We start from the raw sequence: 14,844 nt of genomic DNA, 5'->3' as shown, positions 1-14,844 counted from the left end.
ACATCTCACGGCCTGCTGCTACTCAGAGTAGTAAAATAAGTGTTGTGCTATTGTGGTTAATAGTTACAGTAGTGCTGGCAGTGGAGCTGTTGGATGGTTGGCCATGGGCTGTGGGTGCACTGCAGACTGGGTTTGGAACCAGCTTTCCAACTCAGCCTCCCTCCTGCTGTGCACACTTCTCACAGCCTGCTGCTACTCAGAGTAGTAAAACAAGTGTTGTGCTATTGTGGTTAATAGTTACAGTAGTAGTTACAAAGTTGATGCTCCACATAACAGCTTCTTACCACGAAAGAAATCCTATTTTGATTTAACTCACTTTAGATATCCAGGTGTGTCTTTCTGCTGTCTTCATGTACAATAAGTTTAGAGTATGTTATTGATATCTGACCTTTAAGTACATTTGTTTTTAACTTCCTTTTCATTTTCCTCTGTTTTCAGGAAGTTGAAGACCACGTGGCGTTTTTAATAACTGTTCCAACAGCCCTAGCAATTTTTTTTGCTATATTTATCCTTGTCTGCGTAGAACCTGTCTTTAAGAAGCTGCTTCGTATATTTTCTCTGGTGGTCTGGGTATGTCTTGTTGCCATGGGATATCTCTTTATGTGTTTTGGAGGAATCATCTGTCCCTGGGACCAGGTAAGACTGCCGTTATTACTAATTTTTTTTCCATTGGGTACATTTGCAAGAACCATTCTATACAAAAGCATTCACATTCGTTTTTGTGGGACATCTCACAAAATGTTTTTGTGACTAAGTGGTTGCATGCTGAGACTCCCTCCATCTTTTTTATAAATACCAGAGATGTGTATACTTAAAATACAATAGGAAATATTAGAAGGATTTTGCTGTTATATTTTTAAGCTCCTTTAATCGTGAATACTTGATTCCAATCACCAGCCTCCTTGTAGAGTGAATATTTGATTCTAGTGACCAGTTAACTTGGCAGAAATGCTAGTTTTGTTCAACACTGCTTATTGCTGTCTTTTCCAGTTTAAAATGCTTGAGGTCTCAGTGTAGGCTTTTCTGTGGTCTACAAGGTGTTCTCTAGCAATGCATGAGAAAAAGGGCTGGGAGTCTCCTTACTTGTCTAGAAAAATGGATGAATAGAGAAGAAGTGAAGTACCCTTCACATTTTTTAAATTTTGTAATGAAGAAAAAGCAAAATATAATTGCAGCCTAATAGCAGCACTTTTGAAACATCAATAAATGATGTGCAATATCCAGCACTGTGGCTGATCGATTCTTTTGAGTTCTGTCACATTATTTTCTTTTTTCCAAACCGCTCTACATGGGAATATGGCTCATATAATATTTTTATAACTCTTCAAAGGATGGAAACAGTCTTCTAAATACATAAATATATCTACTGGAGATTTCATGCTGATTCTATGAGTTTAACCTTTAAACTGTGTTACTCTCTCCAGAATGCCCTCTAGGTCCTTGAGACAGACTTGGAATAAATTCTCTGACTTTTTATTCAGCTCTTGCAAAGACTTGGGCAAACACTGAACTCTAAGTAGTTACTTTAAAGTCTTAAATATAAATTTTTAAAATTATTGGTGCATGTTCGTAATACTTTTGGAGCCCTTTCCTTTGTGGGTGACTTTATGTTTTCATTTTCTTGGAAGGTTCTGGGATTAATTATATAAGATACCTCCTACCTGGTTTGGGGGTTTTTTTTAGGTTTTATATATTTTCAAAAATTTAAACTACCAAACCAGGTCACATTTGCATGTAATAAAAAACCTCAGAACATTAAATACTTTTCTTTAGATATGGATTTCACTCTGGGAATGCTTCTGTCTTTGTGATATCTCATCTAGGTAATTCACAAGGTCTTATTTTTTCATTTGTTTTCACTGGCATTTGTGTCATGTCATGCTGGAATATTTCAGACTGTCAATCTTAGATGTAAATATTTAGTTAGTCATATTATTTATTCATTGTAGATGATGGTAATTTAGTTTTGGTATTTGAAATCTAGGATAATGATTTTCAAAAGCACATGGACTGAAAGAGATTCTAAGAGGGATACTGGTGTCTCAGTCCGGAGTTGTGTTTAGCCTGTGATGATTTGTCCTGCCTTGCTTTCCTCTTAGGAAAAATGTAGGCATTCCCACAGCATGCAAGGGATGCCCCTGGCCCTGTGATGGAGGAAGGACTGTAGAGCTCTGGCAAATGGCATTGTCTTCCTGTAGGTTGCCAGGACACAACTCCTCTGATATTCAGTCTTCTCTTTGCTTTGCATGCAAGAGCTGCTTGGAGAAAAGGCTATTTGGGATGGAGCTGCCTCTCTTGCTCTGCCAGCAGCAGCCAGCTCTGGGCAGCCTCCTTGCTGAGTGCTTTGTGGGCTCCAGCTGAGAGCGGGCAGGGTTTTGCCAGAATGCTGGCACCTGGCGGCTGATGTCTTTGGCATCTGGCTGGAGAGTAGCCCCTGCCACTGCTGAGAGTCCAGGGTCGTGTGGCTCCTGGTAGTAGAATCCTTCACTTCCTCCAAACCTGTTTTTTTTCTCCTTTGAATAGCAGTGCGGTTTTTTGGACTGCTTTCGTAGGAGTACTTTTGCCTAGTGTCAGTTAAGAGTAAACTGCAGAAATATGGGAATATTTCTGGGAATTTGACACCTTACACAAAAGACTGACTGAAGGTTTGATGTTTTCAAACATTTGAAAAAGAGCTGTGAGCAGTAAAATACTGCCTTGTACTCCTGTGATGCTGGTGTTTTGTTTTCTCTGCATTGAGGATATGTAGGTCCGTAACTGGTGTTATCTCCTGTACCTGAAACCAAATTTGAAAGATCCTTCCTCAGTGATCATTGACAGGTTCTTTGTTGAAATTTTACATTTTGTGAACCTCTCAACCATTTTACTTTGCATATTGAAGTGGTTTTGTGATTCCTTTATGCTTTTGATGAAAGAAAGGAGACACGATGTAAAATTTAAATTAGTTAGGTTTCAGATATATCTCTGTCAACATTAACTAATTAGAAAATGATGAAAACAAAAGAGTCAGTTCATGCACAGTTACTTACTAAACAAGTGCTTTATATTAATTTACTTCATGTTTATATATATTTACTTTAATTTACTTTTAATTTACTTCAAATTGCAGCCTAACTTCTGTTCTGGTCCGGGAGAGTTTAAAAATGTCATAACTTTCATGTCCCCTGAATCTTAAGCTTGTTAAGAATATGGCATTTCTTAATTGTACTAGTCACTATTGAAAGATAGATTTTCTTCATACCACAGTTACTAGACAGAGCATGTTATTGTGCCACTGGTGGACAGCCCATTGACTGACACCCTTGCATCTTTTAAATTTTGGTTTAATGATTTTCTTCTTCCTTTTGGATGTTTGCAACTGCTCAATGTAATGTTCCTCTGTTGTCTTAAGGAACCTGAGGTGTGAACTTTTACGGCTTTTGTTTACAATAAACATACAATTTGAGAAAGATTATTTTGGTTAGGAACTCAATATATAGTTAATGCAGAGGAGTTCTTCCTTAGCCTGCAGGCACATAGCTCAAATAACCCACAATTAGTAGAGGGCTGGAAATGAAGTGGTTGGTCAGGGCCATTGTTTCGGGTTTTTTATTAGAAATGTGTAGGCTGATGTGAAAAAAGTGCAAATAGCAATTGGTTTCAGCTGTCTTTTTGCTGTCCCTGCAGACTGCTTTTATCAGTCTCCATTTCCTTGACTCTTCTTTGGTTGCAGGTACAGCTTTGGAGAAAACTCTTAGCAGGTGGGTATCTGGCCGCTGTTTGAAAGGAGAGCACAGTGTGGCTGTGCACAGTTACTTTGTCCCTTGTGCCAGTCTGCCAGCTCCATGCTGACTCTGTAATTGCCTGCTGAGCCTGATCCAAAGGCTCTTATTGTCACTGGGCTGCCTGGGCATCATCCCTAACCCGTCTGGGAGAGCAGCCAGCATATCTGCACCATCAGCCTTAGTAGCTAGCTTACCGCTTTAGTTAGTCTTACTCCTCTGTGTCAACAATGAAGAATGGTGAGTACTATGAGAGGGAGATGGAGCTGGCCTTAGGGAGACAGTGGCCCGCTTAACATAAAAAAAATTGAAACAGTGATGGCAAAACTCTTTGGTACCTGACAATTTTTTTTAAAGAAATGTGGCAACCCTCCTTTATTGGTGTCAGCCCAAGTTTTTGTGGCATTAGAGTCCCTGGTTTTCCTTGGTGGCTTGGGGAAGTTGGATCCTGACCTTCATGTGCTGCAGTTTGCATGAACCAGGAGGGAGACTGGGCTGCTTGCTAGGAGTCAGGAGACATCAGGGTTGGTAGGAAAGGAGTAGAGCAAAGGTAGTCATGCTGGGGCTCAGAGAGAGCCACTGCCTGCTGGCAACTTTCTTCCAAGTCTAAGGTGTGAGCAGTAATGTGTGAAGATGTTTTCAGTGAGGAAAGACCCAAGGGCGATGCTTGCTTAGCAAGGTCCGTGAGGAAATCTGTGGGTAGTGTGTTGGTGGAGGGCCTGTAATGCAAGGCAGGCAGGCTGACTAAGGAGTGCTGGTAGAAGGGAGTGATGGATTGATTTTGTTGTGTTAGAACTCTTCCTTACTATAATACGAAGCACCCTTCCTTTCAAAATGTAAATCCAGTACCTGTCTGTAGAGTTTCCTGCTGGGGAATGAATTTAAATTAGTTTTCTCTTGTTTTGCTGACAGTGTGGTTATTGTACAACAGTTGCCTTTCTGTGTCACCCTCTGACATGTCTAATACTTCTTCAGCCTTTTATATGGGGTGTATGTAAATATGACGTAGCACATTGATATCAGTGGGTAAAAAGAGCTCTTAAAGCATGCAGTGGATGATATAAAAAAGAGTAATTATGCAGCATTATACTAGTCTAATGAATTCTATCATTGCAGGATTTTGGTATTCAATTCTATTTAATCATAAATATGTTTGCACAGTGCAGGCACCAGATGTGTTCCTCCTTCTCTGTATTCAGTTACAGCACAGAAATTACTTCAAGCGGAATTTGACACTTATGGTTTTAAAAAAATATCCGGAGTGATGTGCTTAGAATATATATTTGATTATTTTAGCCTAAATTCTAGTTTTTGAGCTGAATTTAAAGTACTTCTTTGTTTTCTTTTAATCCATTGATATAGAATGGTTTGATTTGGGCCTTGAAGCAGTCCTGGCTTAAGAAGTGTGGGCAAAATTTTATGCCCAAGTACTTATAATTATCTTTTTTTGATACTGTCTTAGCCCCTGTGCTAAATCTGTTGTGTTCTGAGGGGTGAGTGCCTACACAAAGTTTCTGTGCTTGTGGTAATCAGCTCCTGTATTAGGCAGTTTGGTGAAAACAATGAATCTGCAGAAAGGGAAGACTTTGTGTGAATTATATTGGGTTTGATTTCCACACCTTGCTTTATCTAAAGTCAGCCCTGCCCTAAACTATCAGTAACATGTTTTGTACTTAAGCAGTATGTAAAAAAATATATTGTTAGATATTTAAGGAAAGCAAGGCAAGTGTCAGCTTTCCCTGCAGCACAGGAAAGTGAGGGTGAATTGATGCCATACCACTTGTTCAGGATCTGGAGTGTGGTGGAGACGACTTTTTTTAAAGTTCAGGAGTCTCAGGAATGAGTATCCTGAACAAGGAACCAAATCTTATAGGAGCATGGTTCAGTACCTTGTAGGTGAATATTCACCTGAAAAAGGACCTGAAGAAAACCAGAAGGGTTGTATAAAAGGAAAAGATACTGCCAAGCAGATGATACTCTGCTTTAGGAATAGGTGTGATAGAAAAACAAGAACCCCCCAATCCGCCAGTATATGCCATATTTTCGGTCGTAATCTTGGAAAGTGAACAAATGATTTTTATCTTGATGCTTTTTTTATGATATATAAAGTCACAGGATTAATTAATATTAATTAATTAATATTAATAGTCACAGGATTAATAGGATTAATTTAAGTGGTTTTATCAAGACTGGTATGGTTATATCTGTATAAAAGACAGTAAAAAGATGAACTATTAGACACACCTGCCAGTTACTGAAATCAGTAATACAGTAGATTAATGTAATACAATAGTGTGTGATCCCTGTAATGCTGGTTGGCATAACCAACGTGCCATTGTTAAGCTTTGCTTTGTCATAGCAGTGTATGATGAAAGCAGTGAGGAAAGAACTGATAACTGTTTTAAATAGGGAACGTATATTTGAAAGAAAAAAAAAATCTATTTTTGTTCCAAACAGGAGGCTAGAAGCCCTGCTAAAGGAGATGACCATTATTAAGGTAACTGCACATGTAGGTGAGAGGAGATGGCAGGTAGTGTGACTTTAGAGGGTGTCAGGCAGGAGGAAGATTTCTGGCTGGATTTCTCACAGAGCTCTCTGGAGAATGTTTCCCTTTATTAGTGCTTTTTACTTGTGAAGGGGTGACTGAATGTCACTGCTATAATGAAATTTGTTGATGACCCAGTTCAAGGATTCCTAATACAGCAAAAGATCACTGTGTTATGGGGAAGAAAAGCTTGACCTTGAGGACTGCAGTAATAGCAGCTAGATGAAATTTAATAATAGGAAATATAAGGTGCCTGCATTTGGGGACTAACAGCAAAAGTTACAGCTGTAGGCTGAGTTCATCAGTAGAAAAAGAAGCAAGGACAGGCAGAATGAAGAGAGGAAGCATTAGCTGATCACTGGGTTATTTGGACTTGTGTTCAGAAAAGACTCGTTTATGATGGCAGCGTATCCAGCTAAAGATGAGTCCTTGCCTGGGTGGCTATGTAAACTTCTAGTCACCTTTTTGTGAAAGATCACCAGGAGAAAGGCGGGTTTTGTGAGAGGTGAGAAGAGCTTGACTTGGGTGTAGATCTGCAGAGGAGAAGAATGCTGAGAGTTGTATGACTGCCATCTACAGATAGTCTGTGGCTGCAGACATCAGATTTGAGGAGAAGCTATGGAAGACAAAGAATTAATGACACATGCACCTACACCCAAACAAAAATAAAAATGATCTCGCCAGTAATGAAAATGAATCTGAAAATTAGAATTTATCCCATTGCCATTGGGGCACTTGGTTTGTGGAGGATAATATACTCAGGATAATAAAGATTAAAATAATGAATTGGTTTTACAGTGGGATGCTGTCCTCAGCTGAGAGTCAGTCAGTGTTTTCACTCAGAGAGAATGGACTTCAGGAGCATCCTTTTAGTTTTTTATTTCTATGGACCACAGAACTTCCGGAAGCTACTGAGATGTTTTAAGTGACAATTTCCTTTGACCTGTGCATGAAGTCCATCTGAAGGCTAAAGAGATGCATTTTCTGGATTTTAAAAGTTCATGGCTTTTTGCTATCTAAATATATTTTATCCTTCCAGTGTTCTGGAGAAGTAGTCCCAGAATTTAAAACATCAGGGGATAATAATTTTGATCTATTTCTGATCTCTTTAGGCATTCATTATAACATTTCTGAGAGAGATTTGAGGTAATATAAAGTGGAAGGGACTGGATGTGTCCTGGAACTTACCGAATTAACCTTATGAAATTCTTTTTTCCTTGATTCCATTTCTTGAAGTGTGTTTTTCATCTTGGAGGGGACAGTTAAGTTCAAAGGCTGAGCTGATTGTAGTTTTCATTAAGATTATTGCATAGTTTACATGCAGTGTGATAATTGCTGTGCAAGTCATGTGAATGAACTCTTTCAAGGCAAATGTACATATTGATGTACAATAGAAACATAAGACTCAGATAAATATGCACAAACTGAATGTGGCAAGATTTTTCTCTCTGATGGGAAATAACATTTATCAATAAGAATATTAATGTTTCAGAAAGTATTGAAAATAAGCAATGCTCATTTTAAATATCATCATATTCTTCTGATGTTGCTGAAGTTGAAAGACCAAGTGATAAACGGAAGTGAATAATTTAAGCCCTTCATATGACTTCTTATGTGCTTAATAATTGATTTGACATCAGGAAATAAACATTTAATAATTTCATGGTACACATATAGTTAACAATTACTTGTATGATGGAGTTACCAGAGAACCATTAAAGCACCACTATCCAGTACTTCTTGCTAGAAGGTTTAATTTAGGAAGACATGCAAATGTCATTTATTGGAATTGTATTTTGCTCAGAAATCTAATAGTTTGCCTGACTTCCAGGAGGAAAGGTTTTGGCATGATACTGCATTAGTCTTTTGGTTTAAGCTGATAGGCTTTACCTGCCTGCATGCTGTGGAAAAGCTTGTACCTTTACATGGCCATTGCACAGAATATTATATGTTTTTGTTTTTCTGAATTGGGTGCTGGAAGGGTGTATCATCATAGAGCCTGACCTTTGGTCAGTTTTTTGCCTTTTATCTCAAATCTGATTGAGTTTGCAGGTTTCTACTGCTGTAAAAATTCAGTTAGTGAGCTATTGAACAAAGAAATCATAAAATAGATGGTGAAAATATTTCCTACAAGCTGCATAAGAAGACATCAGTTCAGTTGTTTGGGGGTGTTACCTGTTTCTGTAGATTTTATTAATTGTTAGGCACAACTGTGGTGCTAAATAAATGAATCTGTATATTTGGATTGTCAGAGGATCGCTTCTCTTTTAATCAGGGAAGCAGCTAAGAGAATTTTCCCCCATATCCCTGCAGTTTGTAGTATGCTGGCTGTGAAATCCTTTCTGGTTCCCTTGTTAGGATGCTGATCTGGTTTAGGGCAAATGTGGGATAGAACCTCCAAAGGGGTTGCTTCCTCTCCCAATTACTAATGAAGACAGCCTTTGGTAAATCTATTGTTTGTTACCACTCTGTATTTTTTTGCCTTACAACCAGCTGTAGTCTGCTTAAAAATATTTCTTGCCTCATTCGATACAGATGAGTTTTCATAGATTACAATTTTTAGGCATCATTCTGACAGTGATAGTGTTGCAAGTTCAGATATCTGAGGGCTCAGTTTGAATTCTATTTCCCTTGCCCTTGACTACACTTGCAGTTTTGCCCCCCTACCACCCCCCAAAAAAGGGAAAGAAACAAAAAATCTTTGTGGCAAGGCTTTTCCCCCCCTTTTTTGGTAATATAAGCAAGCAAAGTATTATAGCTTTATCTTCCAGATTCTGTAATTTTTTATATTTTTGTAATTTTGACTGAACTGATCCTAAGTAAATGTGATAGTAACTAGTGTATGCATTTTTCTTTATTATGCTGTTGTTAGCCTTAATCATCCAATATTTTTTTTCAAATAATGTAAAGTTATGAAGGAGATGGATTCAAAAGCCTGTCTTGTAAAAAATGAGAACATCTGAATAAAACATATTTAACATACATATGTCTAAAAAGTTCTACTTTCCAAAAAGAGCTAAAACAAAAAAGTATTTTATTGCTATTAAATGAAGCAGAGATTTGATTAAGTCTTTTTTTCCCATGTCACACTCTGATTATCCATTTTGACTGCATATGTTATCTAATGCCAGTTCCTAACAATGTGTACGTATTGCTTACACACCTGTACAAACAAGTATAAATTGATGCCTTAAATGGCTTTCACACAGAGGAGACTATGGTCTTTGTTAGGTAGATATGGATGCCTTTTATTTTCACTAACCTGAATTTTATCACCAGTTAGAAACTTATTTAACCAGTTATTAACTTATTTAAATTGTAACTGATATTCATCAGTTACAATTTTGGGTCTTTGTTAGGTCTGATGTAGATAAACTGCCAGGTCTACTGGATGACCCAGGGTATTAACAAGAGAAGGAAAGTATGTGGTGTGAATGACATTATTTGTATATTAAATTCAATTGAAATGTTGGCTTGTGTGCAAAAAAAACAAAAGAGAAAAGTCGTGTTTTCAGATTGAGACTGGAAAGAAATCTTAATTGATGACAAGGTCCTAAATGCAGAAAAGTGCAGTATAAATCACGTTATAATGTGTCAGTCATACTTCTTTCTATACTATGATTTCCTCTAGATTAGCCCAAGAATTCCATGCTCATTGATGATGTGGGCAGAGAGGACATATTTCTCCAGAGAGGCTAGCAAGGGAATCTGTGCTTTAGAACCCCTAAATTTCTTCTCATCTCTCCTTGTTCAGTTTTCATCACATTTCAGTAGGCACTACTTCTCTCAAGCCACGTGAACATTCCAAGAATGGTGTTTTAAAATATTTCAGGGGTATGTGGCCACTGAAGCTACAAAAGGAAAATCTTTCTGGATCAGCTTCTGTGATGCATTATTTAGCTGGTGGTTTTGATCACACAGTAGTGATTTTACATGATGTAGAAATGTAGAACAAAACTTTGCCTCTTGTGCTCTTGCAGTGTTTGTATTCTCTTTTATTTACCATGCTGAGCAACCACATATCTTACAAATTTATTAAAAAAAAAAAAAGAGGATTTACTTAGTAAAATGACAGGTTTCAGTTTTCAGTACTTTTGCTATTTTGTTGCAAATCTTACATGAGGGCTTTCTTGGGTGGTGTTTGGCCTTTTTTTACCTGTTTTATCAAAAATGAGATTGTCAGGGCAGGTGTACCCCTTTGTTCAGGATGGCTGCAGTCTTAGGGAGAGTGGGAGAGGACTGAAATCAGGACAGATCCCACCACCACTGTGTCTGTGTCTCTCAGGAGCTGTTTCTGTGGGATGAGACCTGTGCCCATGGGCCGTTCAGTGTGCATGGGCTGAGCATCAGATGCAGCAGGAATGTTGGGACAAAGCCACCTAGAAATGTGATGAAAGCTGAGCACCTCTGCTTGTGCAGTGTGGAGAGCTGGGCATGCAGACAAAGGAATGGCTCGTGTGAAAGTGGTACCTATTTGTTTTTTAAAGGTGTTTTTTTATGATATTCTGGTGTTTTCCTTCTCTCTGGGAGCTGTGAAAGTTGGTCACACAGCCCTGGAAAACAGATGGTTCCTGGCCATCAGCATGGATGGAAAATGGCTGAAGGGAAAGGTGGAGAAGGGTTGTGTTAAAAGTGAAGGAAGCAGAGTCCTTAGGTAGGGGTAGGTTGGTAAGCAGAAGGTAAATGAAATCCCTGGCTGAGTAGGCATGGAGCAGCACACATTTTGTTTGTACAGAAAATAGACTTTCAACTCTTACCATTTGTATACTCAGTGGCACTGGATAGAAATGGGATGGTAAACAACAGGAGCTATAAAAACTCGAATGATTTTGAAGTATTGAAGGTCAACAGGATTGTGTATTTCAGGCTGCTGTATCTTGCTAAAACATACAACTCTAGTAAGGTTTCTTGCTGTTATGGAAATTGCTTCTTGAATATGCTGCACTATCAAGACCTTTACATGGGAAAACTTATGTATATTTAAATACAATTTAACACTAATATTAATATAGCTCCCCAGGTGTTTGAAAAAAAATAACACTAGCAAGAGGGGGTGTGTTTTGAATAGATTAATTTTAATGCAGAATATGCATAGGGATGTCATTCTTTTTAGGCACGGTCTGTTGTTGAAGTCATGCAATATGAAGTAATACATTAAACTTGTCGCAATTTTGGAATATATTTTAAAGCAAAGACATTTCTGGGCAAAAAGTATTTGTCTAAAAACATTTTTCTTATGAAATGTATAGCTGAAAACGTTATGGCTTTGGTCACTTACTGGTAATAAAGGTGAAGTTTTTTGCTTTTCTCCCAGTTTACTTTTCCGCATTTTGTTATACTCAGATTTCAGAAAAACAAAAAAGAAAGGAGGAAGAAAGTTTACAAATATAACATAATTTGATTTAGTGACTTTCTCGGAATTCCCTTAGGTGCAAAGTATAATAATCATTTTTGAACTACAGAGCAGCAAAATGAACTCCCAACATTTGTTTTTTTAAAACTGAAGTGCTCATTTTATCCTTGAAATCCTCCAAAAGAAGCCACGAACTAAACTGTAACTGCATAGTAAAATAGTCATAGCTGTCTGTGTCTGTGCAATTAAGATATTATTCTAGTTAGGTTTCTTCTTACAATTAAATATATTGCTACTTTCATTGTTCAGTTCTCAGACTGGTGTCATTTTGCTTATATCATTGTTTTTTTGACTGGAGGTGTTGGAGAATTTTTAAGATTGAATTAATTTTACAAAACATTAATATTTAGGGCTATATGTTTTTCACAACTGAAGTCCTGAGTCAGGAGAGAGGCTGCTCATGGTAGCTGGTGGGTAGCTGGAGAAACCATGATAACACTGACGCCTGAGCAATCCCATAGAAACCCAGGTCCTTGTTATCCAGAAATGCCTCTGCTCCTGAACTTCCTTTCCTGGAAAGCACAGATCTCCCACTCCTCCAACACACCCCAACTCCTGTCCCCCAATTATGCAATATTAAGATATAATCACCACTGATTTGTGAGAGCTTCTTCCTGACCTGTTGCCTAGTGATATTATGGTGGGAAGTTCTATCTGGTTCCAGAGGTTTGGGAAGCAATGACAGTGGACTGTATTGACACAGTACATAAACCTGGTTATAAAATTTTACTTAGTACATTGACACGGCCTCTGATACTTGAGGTAATTTAGATGTAGCAGAAGAATCTGTGTCAATGTGCATCACAGTGTGCAGGACCCCAAAATGGTCCAAGCATCATGTGGAACTGTGATTCTCTCCACAAATGTATCCAGATCAAAATCTCTTCTAGAACAGCGTCTCTGATCCAATCTGCCTATCCAGTCTCCTAGTGAAAGGCTTCGTTCTGTCCCCCGTCCAAAAAATGGGCTTAAAAGCTACAAAGAAGCATCCTGTAAGATTGTTCTTGGGGTCTTCATTGCAGTTTAAACCTTTTGCAGTGAGAAAACAATGTTTTAAGGTTGTAATTAGACTGTTCTAGCTAGAATTTCCCAGACAATGTATTGTTGTTGTCCACTTTGACATGTAGTAGTTTTAATATTGACAAACTACCACAGAAGAGCTCAGCTGAGAGTAGTCATTGATCTACTGTGCTTGGGCAAACGTTCTATCACGATTATCAGAAGGAATTTGCATAAATATAGGCAGAGGTTACACAGGCTCTTCACACTTGGGGTAATGGCTTTTCAGCTTGCTCCAAGGGAAGGGAGAGCAGCCAAGGTACCAGCTGGAACAATTCCAATGTTTGTCAGGGCCTGAAGTCAAATAGATTTTTCCTGGAGCATCAGGTCGCTCTTCTGAACATTCAAGACTGTCAAGAGTTGAAAGCTTCTCTGTGGAGTATCTCACACTCCTATTTTGTCCTTTTTAAAATTTTTTGGAATCTTAGTATGTAATTTTTTAATGTTTCGCATTCCATGTGCTTATTTTTATTTCAGATATTTGACTTTGCTTGAATTTTGGAGGCTGCATTATGTACCCATTTATTTAATAGGTCATCATGAAAATAATGCTAAGCAGGGATCATTAAAGGGGATATTGTGTGGGCTGAGTCGAAAGTTATTTTAACCACAAGACTGAAGAGGAGTCTCTTCCATCCTAGTTCCCTAAAAGACAGGAATGACTCATTTACATTTCAAATGAGATACAGATACCGTCTGTTACCAACTTCATTCAGATTTCTGATGAAGCCTTCAACAGATTGCTTTTGCATGAATAAAAAAATGACTGGTTATTAAATATATCAACAGTAATGTTTGTTCACCTTTGATTACACTGGATTTCTGAGAGAGATAGTGTATGTTGGAAAATTGCATGCTCTATTGAATTTTTTTTTGAGTTATATTTATTCATATTTTTATTTTTGCCCTTTAAAAACAGTAAGGGGACACAAAACCCCCTTGGTCTCAGAAGCCAGGAACTGTCAAATTCTGTGCTTAGTATTTCAGCTGCCCACTTGAGGTGTTTTAATGTGAGAATCAATTTAACACTTGCAGATTATGAAGCTGAAGAAAGTATTTTCTTTCTTCTCTTTCTTTCTTCTCTCCCTTTTTCAGGTAACATGCAGTAGGTAATTACATTATCTGGGATCTTTTGTGTATTTGTGGGAGTTTTGTGGCTAAAAAGTATTGTTTTGTCTATATTGATAGTCAAAAGTGATGGTTTAACAAATTCAGGTACTTATAACAACAGTTTGTAATTTTACTGGAAGTACTGAAAGTTCCTTGATGGATCATATTTGAGGATTAGAGGCCTCCAGAAGCGTTTGCATCTCAGACTTTTCAGGGAGCCCTTGCAAAGCAGAATCGATTGCTTGCCACAGTGACGTTTTGGCAACATCCTGCTTTATTGCAGTTCAATAACAATATGAAACCTCCAAGGACCACTTAAAAATGGATCAAGGTAATGCTGTGAAGAGAGTGTTCCTGCCAGGCGTTGATTTCCTGGGAGAGTATGCAAGGTGGCAAGCCTGGAGAAAGGATAAAGTGGCAAAGATCATGTGGAGGTGGTATGAAACAGGCTGAGGAAGGACCCTGTGGTGCTGGAGGTGTTTGAGCCGTGCTGACAAACTGGCAGTGGTGCTGCACAGCTGATATTGTCACTGTTTGCCTGCCAGTCTGCTGGTCAGGAGCTGGCCCAGGCAGCTCCTCCAGCTGGACAAGCCTTTGCATCAGAGATGTGTTCCTGGTATTGTCTAAAGTAATCAAGTAGTCTAGGAGAAGAGACAAGAAAGAAATTGGAGCATTCCCATTTGGATCAGGTTATTACAGGTGTGATTGCTCACCTTCAGTAGCAGGACATGGCAGTCAGCACACTGGGTAGCACCCGTACAGATGGTTGGCTGGAGGACAGCTCAGCTGAGATCCATAGGTGTGTGACACAGAGTGGGTGGGAGGAATGCAATGAGTTTTGGGTCAAAGGAGGTTGAGACATAGTGGGGGTCAGTCTCTTCTTCCAAGTAACAAGTGATGGGACAAGATAGGAAATGGCCTCAGGTTGCACCAGGGGGAGTTATGTTGGACATCAA

At 38.5% G+C, this 14,844-nt stretch overlaps 1 protein-coding gene across 1 annotated transcript in view; it reads left to right on the top strand.

Moving 5' to 3' along the window:
• The window catches only part of ADCY2 (adenylate cyclase 2), a 209,009-nt gene that overhangs the window by 19,814 nt on the left and 174,351 nt on the right, over positions 1-14,844 (top strand). Inside the window, exon 2 of the mRNA XM_039714799.1 lies at positions 439-636. Within this exon, the coding sequence (XP_039570733.1) occupies positions 439-636 (198 nt within the window). The remainder of the gene's footprint in view (positions 1-438; positions 637-14,844) is intronic.

This window comes from Passer montanus, unplaced genomic scaffold, assembly GCF_014805655.1.
Source record: "Passer montanus isolate IOZ18808 unplaced genomic scaffold, ASM1480565v1 scaffold31, whole genome shotgun sequence".
Taxonomy (NCBI): domain Eukaryota; kingdom Metazoa; phylum Chordata; class Aves; order Passeriformes; family Passeridae; genus Passer; species Passer montanus.
This window is presented reverse-complemented; position numbering and strand designations above follow the sequence as displayed.